The 18,636-nt window shown below is 39.5% G+C and overlaps 1 protein-coding gene across 4 annotated transcripts in view; it reads left to right on the forward strand.

The window, feature by feature from the left end:
* The first annotated feature begins 213 nt into the window (after window positions 1-213).
* LOC110982519 (ribosome quality control complex subunit NEMF-like) overlaps window positions 214-18,636 on the forward strand; it is a 35,689-nt gene continuing 17,266 nt past the window's right edge. The window contains exons 1-19 of one of the 4 annotated variants that reach the window (XM_022240978.2): window positions 254-272; window positions 724-801; window positions 1,730-1,824; window positions 3,012-3,080; window positions 3,638-3,866; window positions 6,104-6,249; window positions 7,324-7,391; window positions 7,985-8,074; window positions 9,262-9,335; window positions 9,874-9,944; window positions 11,069-11,144; window positions 11,249-11,311; window positions 11,561-11,638; window positions 13,940-13,987; window positions 15,137-15,297; window positions 15,764-15,898; window positions 16,879-16,942; window positions 17,493-17,581; window positions 18,420-18,523. In XM_022240978.2, coding sequence (XP_022096670.2) covers window positions 1,766-1,824; window positions 3,012-3,080; window positions 3,638-3,866; window positions 6,104-6,249; window positions 7,324-7,391; window positions 7,985-8,074; window positions 9,262-9,335; window positions 9,874-9,944; window positions 11,069-11,144; window positions 11,249-11,311; window positions 11,561-11,638; window positions 13,940-13,987; window positions 15,137-15,297; window positions 15,764-15,898; window positions 16,879-16,942; window positions 17,493-17,581; window positions 18,420-18,523 — 1,624 coding nt within the window. In that variant the 5' untranslated portion in view covers window positions 254-272; window positions 724-801; window positions 1,730-1,765. Of the gene's footprint in view, window positions 346-723; window positions 802-1,729; window positions 1,825-3,011; window positions 3,081-3,637; window positions 3,867-6,103; window positions 6,250-7,323; window positions 7,392-7,984; window positions 8,075-9,261; window positions 9,336-9,873; window positions 9,945-11,068; window positions 11,145-11,248; window positions 11,312-11,560; window positions 11,639-13,939; window positions 13,988-15,136; window positions 15,298-15,763; window positions 15,899-16,878; window positions 16,943-17,492; window positions 17,582-18,419; window positions 18,524-18,636 lie in introns of all 4 variants that reach the window. The other 3 variants (XM_022240977.2, XM_022240976.2, XM_022240975.2) reach the window with 3 other exon arrangements.

The raw sequence follows: 18,636 nt of genomic DNA on the forward strand, positions 1-18,636 counted from the left end.
TAAGTCACCGTCATTGATTCACCTTTGTCGGCAGTTTTCAGCCGCAACTATAAACAACTTCATTGCAGTAACACTCTTAAATCAAATTAGTTTTCACTCTTTTAAAGGCTCCTTGTTAATCTTCCCAGTGGAGAATTTAGGAGGAATTTTCCAAAAGCCTCGAAAACAGACCGTCGAGCACAAGTGAAAACGCGTGCAAATAGTACCGCTTGAGGGCGCTTTACTTTGGTATTTGAGGGATGTGATGATACCTACATTACAAAATAATATACGTAAGTTATCAATTTCTAGTTCGTTGTGTAGCCTCTAGTAGGCCTACATGTTGAACAAGTTATTGCGATGAAGGTAGGAAATGGTACTACTCAGCTAGTTGTACAATTTGTTGGTATCGCCTGATTATCCTCGCGTTGGGAGGTTCAATTTATTGCACTCGCGTCCAGGCAAAGCTTAAAGGCATGACAAGGGGGATTAAGCATGTTGAGGGAAATTCTCCATTCACTTTGTTGGCCTACATCATACATGTAGGTCCTACCATAGTCCTGCAGCCTTTTCGGCAGATACAGTGTTAATGTTTGACATCTTGCAGATATTCATAGCGCATAAATAGTGAAATTTCAGATACATTTGATGTAAAGGTTAAGAGTTCAGTTAATAATTCAGATTTTCCCCTTAGACCGCAACATTTTTGCCCGTTTGAGTTTCGAGTGTTAAATATGCATGTAGGATAGGCACCAATCAGAAGAATCAAGAATCAGTGACATCATCCCAATTGCGAGAATAACTGGAAGCTTGATGAGGGTGGTATGTTGCTGAATAATAATTTGAAATTAGACGTGCTATTAAGATTGTTGCTCAAACTAATAGTACTGGTAATAACATGAACATTAATGAACATGATGAGCCTTATTAACATTTCATATGCACATGCTCAGAAGATTTAACAGAGAAGAACAAATTCACAAGAACAATAATGTTGCATAACATTTAGTTAATGGATGCTTGCAATTGTTTTTGTTGTAGACAGTTTGTTCCCCACTAGCTTTGTTCACTTACTCGCATGGGGATGCTAAAAAGCCTAAAATTAACATGGCAACGGAACAGGAAATTTGCTTGGGGCGTGGGGTCACGTATTCCACATGTATATCGAGTGATTCAGGCGTGTCATACATGTCAGAGACTGTTGTACTAACTGCGCTGGGATATGTATGTATATCAGCTGTCTGTTGTGGCCCCCATGTTTTGATCCTTTGTTGAAAATCATCAAATCTTGGCTCAGTGCCAGTCTTCCTGTGATTTCCGTAGGTTTACTGTTTGTTGGAAGATGAAGGTGATCATTCTTGCTGCCTCATTTGTGACCAGTTCAAGTGCCTTATTTGCCCTCCCAGTTTTGTTAGTATGGCGATGTTCTCCAGCAGTTTCCTAATGCAGGTCACAACATCAGGTGTATCAGGGTGTGGGCTGGGTGGTACTTCTCCATCATCTCTAGTGAATACACTTTCAAATCAGTTAATGAGAGTTGCCGTCTTGCCGAGGTCATCTGTTATGGTTTTGTCGACTACTTGAAGAGTCATAATCCCAGTGTTGTCTTTCTTTTTGACTTGATGTACTGTATTCCCAAAAATACTTTGGGCCTTCTGATGAAGCAGTGTTGGTGATGACTACCATTACGTGTAAATGTTGTGCATGGGTACATTCACCAAACAATTGCTATTTGTCTCATTATTTGCAGGTTAATTAACAAAAAGTGAGTCCCTGTATAACAGCCATGAAGTCTAGGTACACAACAATAGACTTGCGGGCCGCCATATCTGAGTTGGGAGTGAGGTGGGTGTAATTTTAAAATAATTACAGTTATTATTGATGTACCCTAACCTGGCACAGACCCTTACTTGGCATTCTTTTGTTGGCCTCTGGTGCCTTCATAGAGCAATATTTTACCTCAGATTTCACAATTAGTGAAATTTCATCAAGTTCTCACCATTCCCATTCATAACTTTTGCGATAATATGGGCTTACCTGCTGCAAAGTGCCAGTAAAATTCTGTTTTGACTGATTTCCTTTTTTTTTTTTTTTTTTGGAAGTGCACAATAAACTCTTTTAAAATGTGCCTAAATATTAGCCCATTATCAGTGGTTGTGGAAGCCAAACTCAAACGATTTCAAAATAACATAGATTACTCCTTGCTTGTTAAACAAAGCGCATATATACAAGCGATTCTGGGCATGTGCTTGTAAAACAAAATAACGTGACAGTGAAGCAAATCACATTGATATTGGTTCTGTGTATACAAACTACCCACAAGATGAAGCAATTGAGTCAGTTTGCTATGCACTTGAAGAAGCTAACACCAGACTGTATACAATATTCAAACCAACAAGAGAATATGCATGCTTTCTGATGGAACTTACATGCATCATGCATCTACACATACTTGAGTTTAGTGGTGTTTCAGCCAGAAAGTTGGTCTGGCAGACAAATACGCAACAAAGCCCTGTTCAAATATAATAAAGAAATCATCCTCCAGACAGTCCTTCAGTTGTGAGTTACGTGAGATATAAAGACAATGTCTTAATAATATTTGATGGTAGTGAAGACCAAGCCAGTGAACTCGCCTAATGCTCAAGTTTACATCAAAGATCTAGAACAACCAAGTCACCTTCCTCTGTCTACCTCTACAGAGGCAAACGGTTTAAAATAGAAGGGAAACTGGATACTTGAGAAGTACCAAAAAAACTGCTATATTTCAGTATCTTGCTTGAGATTCAGCTCACCCTGAGTCAGTATTTGGCAGTGGTGATGTAAATTTAAACATTTACATGTGAATATATTAGTATGTAAATTCACTGCAGTCTTTGGGTTTGCCACTGTTTGGGGAAATGGTAACAAACAATTACAGCCATGCAAGGAATGTGATGAGTGTTCATGTTTTTGTTTTCAACTGTCCATCAATAAAGTGTTTACAATTTCTCACAGTTGAGCTCACTGAAGTTTTGGTTGTGTTTTCGATGTAGGCTGATGGGTCTGCGGGTCATCAACATATATGACATCAACAACAAGACATACCTCATCAAATTACAAGGGTTAGATAAGTAAAGATTTGCTGAGGAAAATAGTTTAATACTTGGACCTGAATGAGAGCAGCTATTTATAAGTAAATTATTTTCGTCACGATTGACCATGTTCTAAATTGTGAGTCAAATTCAAATGTAAAAAATGGCCATTTCATTCCTGTTAGGCTTTTTTATACAGGTAGGTGTGTACAGTACCTGAAAAATAACAGGGTTTTTCAAGATTGAGTTTAGAGTTGCAGATGATCATGTTGACGAGAGTAGTTACATGTACCTCACCACTCATGAACACTCATTGATACAGTTCAGAGTTTTCGTATTTCAAGTGACCAAGGAAATTTCAAAGTTGATTCCAAATACCTACATGTATGTCTCTTAAATGCGATTAGAATCAGTGTCACCAAAGCCTGTCCACTTTGTGTTTTGGGATTAAGCTCAATTTCATAAATTTTCTTTAAAAGAAAAGCCATTCAGAGGTTTGTAGGAGTCCATTCACGGAGTTGTTTATTTTCCATATGAAATTCAATAGTTATTTCATCTGAAAATTCATCTCATTCTTATCAAACCAGCACTGACAAGAAAGAAATGCTCCTGATTGAGTCTGGCATCCGCATCAACAGCACAGACTTTGACTGGCCTAAGTCCAACATGCCGTCCAACTTCAGCATGAAGCTTCGGAAGCACTTGAAGAGCCGTCGCCTGAACCAGTTGCATCAGCTGGGCATGGATCGAGTGGTGGACATGCAGTTTGGCTCCGATGAGGCTGCCTACCATCTCATCGTGGAGTTGTATGATAGGGTATGGTGTGGTTTGACCTACCGTCATTTTCCTGATACGACTCATGTTGCACGCTTGTGGTTGAGTCTTGCACCAAAGATATAATTACTGTAAGACGGAATGATAAAATACCAGTATGTGTACACCAATGGCTTTGGAAGAGGTTCACGTATGTCAGGATTTCCTGCTGAAAATCCTCCCATGTAAATGTCCCATTATACAAAAAAAGGAGAATTTACAAATGAGGGCCGGAATTCATAGCTCTGCTAACCACATAATTCTGCATTTACAATCAATATTCTGCGCTTACAATGCCAGCACAAACATTTCATGTTAACCAAGTAAGCGAAGAATCCTTACTTACACGATTTATGCATTCTCCTTACACATATTTCCTTGCTGAACAGTGGAAAAGGCTTACAGTCAACAAAGAAGTTTATGATAAAGTTAGACGTGATAATTTGCTACAAGTAGATAGAGCCATAAAGTTGGGTCCAGATTCCCCTTTCTTCTTGTTATTGCCCGGTAATGGTCCATTATATTACATAATAACCAGCAAATGAGTGAGTCATTTACTTTTTTAACCAAATTGTGTGATTGAAATTAACATCCAACGCTGGATCCATGCCGTCATGGTATTTATCCAGCATGCCTCAGCCCAATGCAGACTGGATCTATGCCGTCATGGTATTTATCCAGCATGCCTCAGCCCAATGCAGACTGAATCTATGCCGTCATGGTATTTATCCAGCATGCCTCAGCCCAATGCAGACTGAATCTATGCCGTCATGGTATTTATCCAGCATGCCTCAGCCCAATGCAGACTGGATCTATGCCGTCATGGTATTTATCCAGCATGCCTCAGCCCAATGCAGACTGGATCTATGCCGTCATGGTATTTATCCAGCATGCCTCAGCCCAATGCAGACTGAATCTATGCCATCATGGTATTTATCCAGCATGCCTCAGCCCAATGCAGACTGAATCTATGCCATCATGGTATTTATCCAGCATGCCTCAGCCCAATGCAGACTGAATCTATGCCATCATGGTATTTATCCAGCATGCCTCAGCCCAATGCAGACTGAATCTATGCCATCATGGTATTTATCCAGCATGCCTCAGCCCAATGCAGACTGAATCTATGCCATCATGGTATTTATCCAGCATGCCTCAGCCCAATGCAGACTGAGAGTATAATAGCTTGCTTATTAGCTGTGATTTAGTAGGGAAACTGTTACCAGTTCAATAATCATTCAAAATTGAACAAGTATCAATTTTGTAAGTAACACCCACCATTTTGGGTTTTTTTCCGATAAAAAGATAAGTAATATCATTCACTGAATTATTTCTGTATGTTTTGAGTGAACTGTCGAGATTCACAACACGCTTCTTGCTGGTTCTTAATCCAGGTAGGCCGAAACACGGTCAAGTTGTATTCGCTAATATAGAATATTGCATGAAATATGTGTCAGTATGAATAAGTTGCACATTATGACATGGATAATATAGTGTCTAATTGAGCATCATACACACAATTTGTGGCTGGATACAGCGCCGTCAGTTATAAAACCCAGAAAGGTTTGTCTTCTTATTTTATAGAAGTATTTTGGATGGAGGTGAGCAATAAACACATATTGACTGACACCATTCCGATACAAGTCCCTGTCCCCGCTAGCCAATAGAGGGCCCTGTCGCCCATGGCATTTTGCCTTTGGAGATAGAACCATCTTAAGCTCACTCACAATTCCTCGAGGCACATAGACGTGCACTAGTGCAGTACTTGAAATTTATGCCGAAAATGTTGTCACACAAAACTTACTGATATGATTATTTATAAGCTTTTGATAAGACATAGGCCTGTACCAAGGTCACTGAATAGAAACTCAAGCACTCAAGCACAAAACCTAGAGTAAAACTTCAACAGGATTTCGCTCTTATGGGGGTTTGTACCCTTACATTTCCTGTGGACATTTAGACATTCTGACCACATTTTGACTGTACAAATTCTAAATGCAGTTGGAAAATAATCAATGTCCAACCATAAATTCATGCTTTGCTTATGACCCTTGGCCAGTCCATATATGTGCATTGTTTTTTATTTAATGCACATATATGAGTGTTAAGCACAAGTGAACAAAGCTTAAGAAGATCAAATTAACCCTGCACCCAAACCGTTTTAGTTCTCTTTCCAGCTGTTCCCTCTCCACCGTAGTGTTTGGATGGTGCCCCTTAATTTGTGCATCCTCATTTTCTAGGGCAACATCATCTTGACCGACTCCGAGTACACCATCTTAAATCTTCTGAGGACACGAACAGACAGTGAGGATGTCCGGTTTGCTGTGCGAGAAACCTACCCAGTGGAAGCTGCCAAGAAATCAGAAGCACTTCCCGAACCCAACAGGTCTACAGTTGGAGTTTTGCAGTTGGCCTCCATATTATAAATTTTACTTTGGGCGCTGGTGTCAAATTTTTGTAGCAATTCTTTATAAATAAATTTGAAAACAGTTTGACTACATGTGCAGTGTGTTTGTAAGATCAGGAAAAGGATATGCAAAAGCCAATCTTCTTTTGTATTTGTACATATATCTTACTCTCTCAAAATACCTGTTCTAGAAATCTTTGTTTTTGAGATTCTTTGATATGATATCAAATAAAAAGAAAAATTGAGCTCTCCACACAGTTGTTCATGTGATAAATTTATTCCTAAAATTCACACATGCAGGTACGATCGAAGTTACTTCAGAATTTTCCAGAATGTATTACGCTGTCAGAAAACAGTCTTTAGGATGACTTGTGTCTGATGCCTTGTCTCTGTGTAAAGGCTGCTGTATACTTCAGATGAACACAAAAGCGACGCAAAGTTGATGTCACGAAAGATTCCGCTTGAGTTGAAATGCGTTCAACTGTTGGGAATTTGCAGTAAAATATTTGATCTGGCATCACTATTTCACATTTGTGTTTGCTTTTGCACCAAGCATGGACTGGCCCCCAGTGTCATTTTTGTTTGCGGATTAATTATTACCCTGTATTAGCACGTTGTATCATCATACATGTAAATAAAGCATACATCCACATACAGTAGGGTCACTGTAATGTGGACTGGGACATTGGTCCCCAGATTGCTTAGACGTTATGCATCCACATAAATGTTAATCCTTATTCAAATTGATAAAATTTAAATAGATAAAAAATGAAACTTATTTTCGTGTACATGCCTGTGTGTAATTTACTGAATTTCATATTTTGTTTTCACTTGAAAGAGAACAAGGGTTTGCCAAAAAATTCGAAGTACATAAATACACTGCTTGCCACACACACACTCAGACTTGAGGTTTCAATCTTTTTAGTTTCACAAAACCCAGACTTGTTCTAATTTTATTCAGGGGCATATTTTTGGTATATTTGGTATGTACTTCCATCTATATACATTGTGTTTGTTTTTTTTTCTCTATTGTGCATTTTTGATTTCCATTAGGCTCCAAGAGATTTTAGCAACAGCCAAACCTGGGGATCCTATTCGCAAAATCCTCAATCCTCATTTTGGTGAGTTTAGTCACAGGACTTTTGGAAGGAAGTGACTGGAAAAGAAACCATGTCTATTCAGCGGTTGTCATAGCTGTCTTCAGCTGCTTTGTCATAAGCCAGTTCAGTATGTCAACAGCGCCTTCTCAAAATGAAGCTTGTAGGTCATTACAGATTATTAATATACATGTAAACGTGAGGTTGGCCCAATCAGCACGCTGGCATGCCTATTTAAATGCACTGGATTTGTGTGCACTGTCATGACAGGTATTTTGCTTTCAAATGACCTGCTTTATTGAAATACCTAACGGTTTAATTCCTTGCACATTCCCTGTTGCAAATGTCCTTGCTGACCCTCTCACAATATCAGTCTACCCTGAAAATTGTGTGAAGGGAAAAATCCTTCCCCAAATCATCTTTCCAAGTACCAGCAACACTTCAAACTCTCTTTTGAAATTGAGTGTTCAAGCTTGCTTCACTCGCTGTTTTGTTTTGAGAACTGAGGCCTGTCAGCAAAAGGATGTTAACAGTGACCAACGTCTCTTTGCTTGGCTTCTGTTTATATGTCAGTGTAAACTCAAACATCTCATCTTGATTTCACTCTTTTCCACCAGTTTTTGGTCCTGCAGTCATTGAGCATTGCTTGTTGCGACAAGGCTTCCCATCCGGCATCCGACTGGACAAAGAATTCAGCCCAGAAACAGGTACAAAATGTAGAATAAACTCAGGTTCAAGTTCATTCTGCTTGCTTTTGATTAGTGGTAACAGCCTCGTCCTTGTTTTTTGGATGCAAACTTATGAGAGTATGCTTGTATGACTTTTGTATCAATTTGAGCCAAACTTAGTAGTTTCCACGCAAATCTGAAAAGAGAGGCGTTGATTGTTAGCTATTTGGTATCAATGCCATTTTTAGTTTGTTTTATATTTAAAGTGTGACCTCATAAACCTGACAGGGTTTATATGATTCAAAATTATGTTTTGTTGTTGTGTCAGCATAGGGAAGCCAACCGAGCACATAATGTCTTTCATTTGAATGCCCCCCTGAAGGCATTACAGACAATTTTAGAAAAAATTAAAACAGGTTTTCTTGTCTTACGAAACTGAAGTTAGATGCAATTCAGAATCAGCTTAGCCTGTTATCTGCACACAATGTTCATACTTCAGCCAGGCATGCGGTTTGCATACGTCAACGTACATGTATTTGGGGAAGAGCTGAGCTACATGGAGGTGTATGGTTCATTCCACGACAATGAGACTGCAATAAAAGAAACACATGTATTGGTGGCACACTCTTTCTTTCAGCAACCCTTCAGGCCACTTGCCTCATATGCTGTTTCTTCAAGTGAGTGAGCTCCAGGGAATGTGTAGAGAGCTCCGAATACAGATCAGCCAAGCCATCAAAGTGGAACTTGCATGGAAAAGAACACATAAAGCGCATTTTTCTTCATGTTTGACTTGTTGGGGATCTCAAATGTGCCAGCATGCATCACTACAGTGCAGTTTTTAGTTGAAAATGCTGTGCAGACCGAGTGCTTATCAAACTCTTTTGAGAAAATCATAATGAATGACCCCTTTTTCAATTTACCATTAATCTTTTGAGTCTGTATTGTTGGCTAACTGCTCAAATGTTTGTTTTTCCAATTCTAGCCCAGTCGATTTTCCTATCACAAGTAGGTTTTAGCACTGCTTTGGTGCAAATATATTAGCTGTCTATTAAAAGAGCATGTAAGAAAAATTTACGCCCACAATGCAGGCTGAAAGTAGGTCCATTTTACTGCCCAAGCTGAAGCCCTATAGATGGTACCCTTAAAAAGAGAGCTGGAAAGTTATGAACCATTACAGTTTCTACCCCAACTGAATGAGCTGGAGATCATGCTTGTCGTTGATACAGATATTCCTAGGCTGTTGTTGGCCCTGAGGGAGGCACAAGAGTTAATGGAACAGTCTGGTCACCCACAAAATAAGGTAACTGTATGTTTATTTTGAATAATACACAAAGTATAGCTGCCAGCAGAACTTCCACACGGAATCATTTTTGAGGCAGGAAAGATATTAAGGCATTCTGGCAGCTCGTTATTGAAACTTGGGTCGATTTGCTATCGTAGCCGTGAGAAGATTTACAAACTCACGGTGTACAAATTCACAGGGCACAGTAGTGTTGGGTTGGTTTTCTGCATGTAATATACGAATATAGCATGTGGTATGCACAGTCACACATGTTGTTTTAATGCTACATTTGCACCTGAGCATGAATGTTTTGTGGCTTTCAATCACACGTATACAGGTAACTAACTTGTTCTATATCTGCATCATTGTGCTCACAGTTTTGCAGGCACGTATCGTGTTTAGATTAAAGTTAACATGTCTATGGTTAAGTCATACTGAGTTATGCATTGTTAGATCTGAAGGTCACTGAAGTGCATAATGGTTAGATTATAGTTTTGAAGTACATGCCCTGTTTAGACGACTTTGTTTATTCTGGCATTGCAATTATCCCAATCAGGGTTATGTGATACAAAAGACAGAGAAGAAACCAACTGCTGGTGAGGGAAGTGAAGAGACTGAATTACTCACGTAAGTTTGCCATGAAAATGACGAGTAGGTTCCGTTGTTAACCAGCTACATCTGTGATGTTGCATCTTGGCATTTTGATTCATTTTTACAACTCAAGGCTGTTTCAGCTTTGCTTGTTTTTATTCACTGTTAACCACTTCTTGCCCGGGCAGTTATCAATGTTGATGATGCTGGGCCGGGATATTTATTCATTTTTTTTCTGTTTTCAAATTCTTTAAAAATGCCCATGTTCATTTACTGGACACTTACAAACACGTAAAGGGCTGTCTGGTGGCCCCTCTAGCTTGACAGATAAAATCTATTGACGCCCGAGTATTTCAGCCTGGTCTGCAGCCTTGTAAATAGAGCCCAGATTGTGCGATGTTATATAACTTTCTTTTGTTCATGAACCTGGCTCAGTGCGCTGATGACCTCTTTCAATAGGGGCCAGATTAGCATGCAGCGATGCTGTATGGCTCATTGCTGCAGTGGTGGAGTGCTTTTGTCCCCGGTGGTAATCTGCTCGCTGTAAATGCCCCAAACCTTGGTATACTGTTTCAAAACAAGGCTGGATTATCTCCATTTTCGAGAGTGAAAAAATGTCGGTAATGCCCAGCAGCCTGGTCTTTTGTTCCAAGTACGGTCTTTTGTTACAAGGTCCTGTTCCCTTTGTCCGAGTTCGGAGACCCCGGCCACGTATATAAAGCATACACGTCCGGATCCAGAATCCTGGCAGGAAGTGGTTAAGGTTGGTTCATACTGCAGGCGAACACAAAAGAGAAGCGAATTGACATCACAAAAACGTTTGCAGCCATTTGGTGGCCAGTTATTAACCAGCTACATATATTTTACTGTATAATAATAGCTTGCCACATACATCTGAAAGGTGATGCGGCTTATACTTGGCCATGCATTGTATGCGAATCCAATGCTCATTATTGGTGATACTGTCTTCTGTTATCCCATTGTCCCTTGTCCTTCCACTACACATGTGCTATTCTGGGTATCTGTCATCCTAAACAGTTGGCACATGTATCCTGTGTTGAATGCTCTGGAACTGGTTTACAGAATCATTTTAAAAAGATCACCTTCCTAAGCAGTGCAGTAGAAGCATGTGGGAACTATTTTCCTTTTCCTTATTTCAGGTACACTGAATATCATCCCTTCTTGTATGAGCAGCATGGGTCCAGCCCTTACATTGAGCTTGACTCCTTCAACCAGGTAAATCTCCCTGCTCTTTGTGTTGTTCTGAACTTTTGGCACATGTGTCCTTGCTTTGTTGTAAATGAGAAGCTTACAGTTTTTTCTGATTGTTTCATTAATAGGCAGTGGATGAATTTTACTCCAAACTGGAGAGCCAGAAAACTGATATGAAAGTTCTGCAACAGGTAAATAACACAGATATTCCTTGCATTTTAATAATTTACTATTGATTGGTATGCACCTTGTGATCAACTTTAATTTTTGCTGTGGAAATTGATATTGAAATATTTAAAAGCTCACTGCTTGAAGTCAGGGTTAGTACTTTTCATAGTTTCAGAACAATATTCAAGCATTACTCTTAAACGTTGCTCAACTCAGTGGCAAAAAGTCTTAAGGCCCACATGAAGTGACAGTTTTTCTGCATTTGATTGCAGGAAAAAGATGCATTGAGAAAGCTGGAAAATGTGAAGAAAGACCATGAGAAACGTCTGGAACAGTTGAGCAAGACACAGGTAAAAAGGGCACAGTAGAGCCAGTTCATTGTGTGGGTAAGTCTGTCATCATCAGTAAAGGGAAAGGGAAAGTTTCCAATTTTTTACGAGAGTTTGGCAGTTTTTTAAATTGCACATCATTTTAGGAAAATGCTGCAAACATAAAGAAATCACTAGAAATATTTTGGGGCTACACAAAATAATTGCTTTATGATGTGTCCAAAAAAAATTCCCACGGAAATTAGTTTGGCAGACAAAAGGACCGCATGGATTTTCTTGAGTAACATTTTATAAGGCTTTTAAATCTCACAGCCGTAAATACCTAAGATTGTTGAGCCTTTCCTATTGGTTGAGAGCTCGTCCTGTGGCCAGTCTTAAATCAGGGAATAAACATCTGCTTGGCTGATCTTACATGTGCGTTTCAGACCGGCACAGGAGAATGGACTCAATTAATGCCCAAGCTGCAGGTGAGGGCATTATCAGTGTGTGTTTTCCTGAACTTGTCTTAAACAGTACTTTAACCACGTCCTGCTGGGGACTCCGGGATCGGAGACGTATGGTTTATATGGGTGGCCAGGGTCTCCGAACTTGGACAAAGGAAACAGGGCCCTGTAACAAAAGACCATACTCTGACCAAAAGACCAGGCTGCTGGGCAGTACCGACATTTTCACTCTCAAAAGTGGTGATAATCCAGCCTTGTTTTGAAACCGGCATTGAGAGCGAGCAGATTACCACTGGAGACAAAAGCGCTCCACCACCGCAGCGATGAGCCACATAGCACCGCTGCATGCTGATCTGGCCCCTATTGAAAAGAGGTCAGCAGTGCACTAAGCCAGGTTCGTGAACAAAAGACAGTTATACAACACCGCACAATCTGGGCTCTCTCGTGCAAATGGTCCAAAAGAATCGCCTTGTATGGACTTGGGAGCACACATGGCGTGTTCTGCGTGCAGTGGCCCACACCAACTCTTGACCAACAGGAATGGATTAAACTGTCTCGTATCCAGGTGTCAGTGCCTTTTTATGCAGTGGACTTTATCAAATTGCAGTGGGCATTATCAAATGTTAATACACAGTCACGTTGTGCATTGTTGAATAGGGACACTGTCTAAGGTATGTATGAATGGTTGATATAGCACTAGCTGCCTGTGTGCCACCTCTTTATAAGGAAAATATTTACGACCACTCATGAGAGGAACGTACCATAACATGGCAAGGGGGTGTTTGAAAAAAGAAGTAAACCAGTGAACAAAATCATTGGAAGTTTGTCATTTGTAAACTTGTCATGACTTTACGATTTGAAAGGTATAAATGCATGAGAAGAAAAATGTGCTTGGCCGTCCTTAAACATTTGCTTAAAGTGTAGCTGCAGTAAATGTTTCTTCAACACAATTTTTTCTGCATCTTTGTACTTTGCTTCAGTGTATGAAAACTCCTACACATTCCTATTTGGTTAAATATATTGAAAAGTGCTCACTTTTTAACACTCAAAATTATCCATTTTTTCCCGGACAACTGAGGGCGCTGTTACTGTGAAGTCATCTAGGGAAGGCATGGTTCAGTGCACAGGTATTTCTGTTCAAACTGTGAACCTAGAATTTACTAACTGAAAACATTTCTGAGAGAGGCATTGATGGTTTGTTATTGCTTTGGACATAACAGTGAATCAGCAAAGAGGAGAAAACTTAGTCTAGGAAAATCTACAAAAATGTAGGACTTTTTGGCTTACAAACCAATGTAACATTGAGGCTTCTTCCTGAGATGACATCACAGTTTTGCTTGAGAATGTGGAAATCTCATTAGCATGAAAACCAAAAAGACATTAAAAGACCCTTTGAATTAGTTAAACCAAAGTTGAAAATAAGAATTACTGAGGCACAAAGGTGAATTTTAAAGGTTTGAAATCCAAAACATTGATTGCAGCTACCCTTAAAGACTGGCCCAGAAGATTGGCTGCTGATAATGTCCCTCACCTTTGGCTCCGGCATTATCATTCCCCATTCTCCTGATTTGGTCTTAAACAAACAGCCAAGTAGGTATTTATTCCCTGATTAAAAGGTACCTTGTAATAGAGGATTCAGTAAGTGATGCTGGCGAGACATTTTGTTTTGCACACTGAGCTGGGCCAATTTCTACCAAAGCTACACAAAGCAATAGCAGGCTTTCTCACTCTACGACCCTGTGTGCTTCAAATAAGCTTTTCGTCCTTTATACAACAGTTCAAAACTTTGACGCAACATCATACAAGATAATGAAATGTCATGCCTTGCTCAGACCCATAATTGTTACACCTATCAATTTTTTTAACTTACTTTTTGCAGGAGATAGATAAGCGGAAAGGTGAGCTTATTGAGATGAACCTCCCACTGGTAAGTGACCTTGAGGTGAATTGTATTTATTAGCAGATGTTAAATTTTTGTGGAATTGAAATTCCAGTGTTTGAGAGAAGTATCCCAGTATTTGAAGGATAGAAATAAGCATTTGCCAATAATACCTCGTCGACACAAAAAGGCATAAAACGTAAAAGAGTTCAGCCTCAAAGTTTCAAGGTAAGATAGTAAAATCCACTGCAATGCCATGGCTAATTTGATCCAAGTGATTTGCGGGATTATTGCCTTGATTATGTGGTTGTTGCCTCCCTGGCTAGTGGCTAGCTTTCCTGCTTGACTCCTCAAAAGGCCAGCCAGCTGCAACTTGCAGTTATTTAAATGGCTTTGATTAAAATGGATCCCAGCAACAACCCTAGTCATTATACCCAGCAAGATATGGGACAGAGGGTACCCCCCACATGTCCACACTCTATAGACACTCTAGACTGTTGTTACCAAAGACCCCGCTCCCCAGATTCCTGAAAAGAATTCCTGAGATTGTGGTAAAACGATGACCAACACAAAGGGGGGTTCTTTCCATACTTTATCTTGCTTCAAATGTGAGTCATGATTATGCTACAAGTAGCAGACAGGATAGTAAATGACTGATTTTGAAGGGTTTCTATTAAAAGTTAATTATCCTATTTGAAGTATGGCGTACGCAATAGGACAGCACTATTTGAAGTGGGTACATATTAAAAACTAACTAGCACCCCTCCTGCTGTGTGCACCATACTTCATAGCTAACATTTCCGGCTTCTTGGTCAGTCGCTTGACTGATATGTTTTCTATCGTGTTTGGTACCAAATTGGTGGAGTACTTGATTCATAGGTAAACGCTGGTGGTACCATTGGCTGGCTAAATGTCGTCCAGTTGCCAGTATCTGTATAGAGACAAGTCAAACTTGATTGTTGCCAGTGCCTTCCATTCACCTTGAGAACAACATTGACAGGAATGAAGAGTGTACTTGCTTCTTCCAATTTATGGGCAGCTTCACCACAGGTTACTTCGTTAATGTTGCACACTAAGCTGTCTGCAATTTTAAAGTTCTCTCCCCTACAAATTTGATTGCACTCAAAGTTTATCTCAGAGGGTATCGCAAGGCCTCAGGAACTAATTCTTTGTCTCAATATTTTGTCCTCAAATCAGGTGGACCAGGCCATTAAAGTTGTCCGCAGTGCAATAGCCAATCAGATTGATTGGACAGAGATTAATAACATCATCCACGAAGCACAGGCTCAGCAGGACCCTGTTGCATCAGCCATCAGAAGCCTCAAATTGGATACCAACCATATCACCATGATGTTGAGGTTGGTTCCCATCATATCTGTTTTACACCAAGTACTTTCCTTCTCCATATTTGAATAGGTAGTTATTGTACATGTGTATTACCCACTCTGAAAGTGTGTATTAATTACAGAGAAACTGGCAAGGCTCTTTTCGTACACAAAAGAATTACTTGGGATCAATGTGAATTACTGATCAATAGTGTGTCAGAACAAACATTTTACAAACTGTAGGTATTTATTTAAGACTGCCTTGTTTGCGGACGGAGTATTGCTTACCATGATCACAATTACAACATTCTAGTATCTGAAAACATGCAAACAAGTTGGTTATCATCAGATGTAAGCAATTTTGAAAAGCCTTTAGTTGGGGTCAAGAGACTGTATTTGGTCAGTTGCGTGGACCCTAACTTTCAAACCCTATCTATTTTGTAGCTTTCAGTTTGTATGATCATAGTTTTTTGATAATAATGTGCGCTTTTGTTGTCAGGGATCCATATGAAGACCAGCAGGAAGAAGACGAGAGCTTGGAAGAACCCGCCAAGAAACAGAAAAAGAAGAAGAAAGACAAGGCTAATTACATTGACATTGACTTGGGCTTGTCAGCATATGCCAATGCCAGACGGTACATACGTCTGCCACTGATTAAAATTAACTAATGACTAATTTACTAATTAGATTTACTAATTATATTTACTAATTAGTAAAACAGTTTTTTCTCTAGTATTGCACTATTCAAATATGATCAGAGCATTTCAGAAAGCTGTTTGGCTTGGTTTTTTTAACAGTGACAAACCACTGAATAAGCTTCTCCCTTCCAGCCTAGAAAAACATTTTGCCTCACTGTGTTGGATTCCAGCCGTAACTCTACAAAGTATTCTACACATAAACACCCACTGCTCAAACCACCTAAAATAGGGGTGTAATTCCAAGGTTGCCTCATAACACCTCAATGCAACTTATACAAATAATGTGGTGTGAGTGGAGTTATGTGTAAAGGAATTCAGCAGCTTGTTACGTATGTGTGGATCTTGTACTAGGGCTCATTTATGGGTGACACTTGATCTTACTCAGTTTTGTACACTTTTGTTCTTGCCAGAGTATGTAGACTATTATTTACCTAGATAGCAAATTGGTTTAGGCAGGCTTACTGTACATCCTGAACATGGGCTCACAGTCCCAAATAATCACACAGTCATGGACTCCCTCTTCTGATGTACCAGTTTTATATCAGTGCCCATTTGGCTCCCAGGCCAGCCATGAATAGGCTCCCAGACCCCCGGCGAATCAGATCACACCAGAGCCAATCAAATTTGTGGCCATTACTTGAAGCACATCTAACCCTGCAAAATTACACCAGAGGGAGTAACAGACCCTGTTCAAATGGATATTGGATCGTCTTGCTTTAAGTGCTGTGATAGAATTAGAGACACATAGGGTGTATTTTCCCACCTAAACCAGCACTTGGTTCTAAAGCTACACTGTGGCCCAGAGTTGCATATAATTCAATGCGTCAATCCTGAACCTGTTACACAACCCATTAAGGTCTTCATTTTTTTATATTCTGCTTATATGCTCACTGGGATCTTTTATCCATTTTTCAAGGTTTTATGAGCAGAAGAAGTTTGCAAAGAAAAAGGAGCAGCGGACAGTGGATGCATCTGAGAAGGTATGTGGCACCCTGGATAAAGGAAGCTTTCTTATTTAACTTGCATTGTTTCACAAAGTTGTCATCGTCTAAAGAAATATCAAACAATCAGTGACGGATGAATTAGGGTTTGGAGTATTTATTTTGTAAAGCAGCTGTAAAATAGGCATCTTTCATGGTTTCTTTTATAATTCCAGGAACAAATGGGCTAAAAAAGATTAACCTGTTGACATTTCAGCTCATTGTATGGAATACTTGGTGAAATAATGCAGCTGGCATCATCTTGTCCGCATTGTGTTAAGGAAATTCACATACTGTTTGTAGGCTTGCACGTTTTTTGCTCATAGTGAGAATGTTTCCTCCAATTCCTCCGTTGACATTATGATATTTGATCTGTTTGGAAATAGAGTTTATTTGTTTAGCATTGAACATGGCATAGAACCTTAAGCCTGAAGAGAACTGTTTCCATTTCATATTACTTGGAGAGAAGGATTTTAGAAATGATGCATTTTTACAGACAGTATGGTAACATTCATTCACATGGAGGAATTTTGTCATGTTTTTCATAAAGGCTATCAAGTCGGCTGAAAAAAAAACAAAGCAGGCATTGAAGGATGTTGCAACAGTTGCAAGCATCAACAAGACAAGAAAAACTTACTGGTAAGAGTTGTTTTTGTTCAACATGGCAGTCTGCCTCCAACTTTGTTTTGTGCATTTATCCTTAGTTCTTAATTGGAAAACCATTGTTTGTTCTAATTGCCCTGAAAAGGAAGAAAAAAACTCACAGTGGAAACACCAGAAGAACATGATGTTAATAGGGTGTCCAGTTGACATAGACCTGTTGACGTAGATGCTGTATGCAAAATAGACCTTTTGCATGCAGCAGCCATAGTGAAGGTATGTTTGTCATGGAGCGCATATGTGAATGGATACAATTTATCTACTCATGCATATCCTGTGGAATGAAAGCATGCACTTCAAAGATGGCTACCATAGATACCTTTCCTTCATGTGATTTAAATGACTAAACCCTTCATCACCCCTGCTCGTTTACTTCTGAGATGCTCAGACATCTTCAAGTTTTGCATGTGTAATCAATGGCCTGCAGAAAAGCAAGGTTACTGTACTCTTTGAAGGATTTGTTGGGTCTGTGACAAAACATTGCTAAAGCCCTGATTGATATATTTTGCCATTTATGCAAACAATTAATGTAATAGAGAGCATCATTTATGCTCAATCACAGTGTGGCGTAGATAACTTTTGTTTGCGGAAAACTTAATGAAACAAATCAAGAAAAAGTCTAGTCAAGTCCCTTATCCAGCGAAGGCTGTTGACAACACAAGAACAGATTCCACAGAATGTTTCACTGGTACACTTACAAATTTGAAAAAGTATTTCGATTAAAAATTTTACAAACAGCAAGCACCTTTTCATAGATTTTTCCTGAATAAGACACCATTTCATCTTGATATGAGATGTCAGTTTCATTTTCGTTTAGGTTTGAAAAGTTCTACTGGTTCATAAGCTCTGAGAACTACTTAGTCATTGCTGGAAGAGACCAACAGCAAAATGAGATGGTTGTCAAGAAATACCTGTCACAAGGTAATGACAAGCAACTCCTCAATTTCCATTTCAGATTAGGTAAACAATAATGAGTACAGTGGAATGCCGCTTTAACTAAAACCGCTATACCAAACATTGAGGTGTTCTGAACA

This window comes from Acanthaster planci, linkage group LG01, assembly GCF_054643075.1.
Source record: "Acanthaster planci isolate LZ-2023a linkage group LG01, COTS_SCS, whole genome shotgun sequence".
Taxonomy (NCBI): domain Eukaryota; kingdom Metazoa; phylum Echinodermata; class Asteroidea; order Valvatida; family Acanthasteridae; genus Acanthaster; species Acanthaster planci.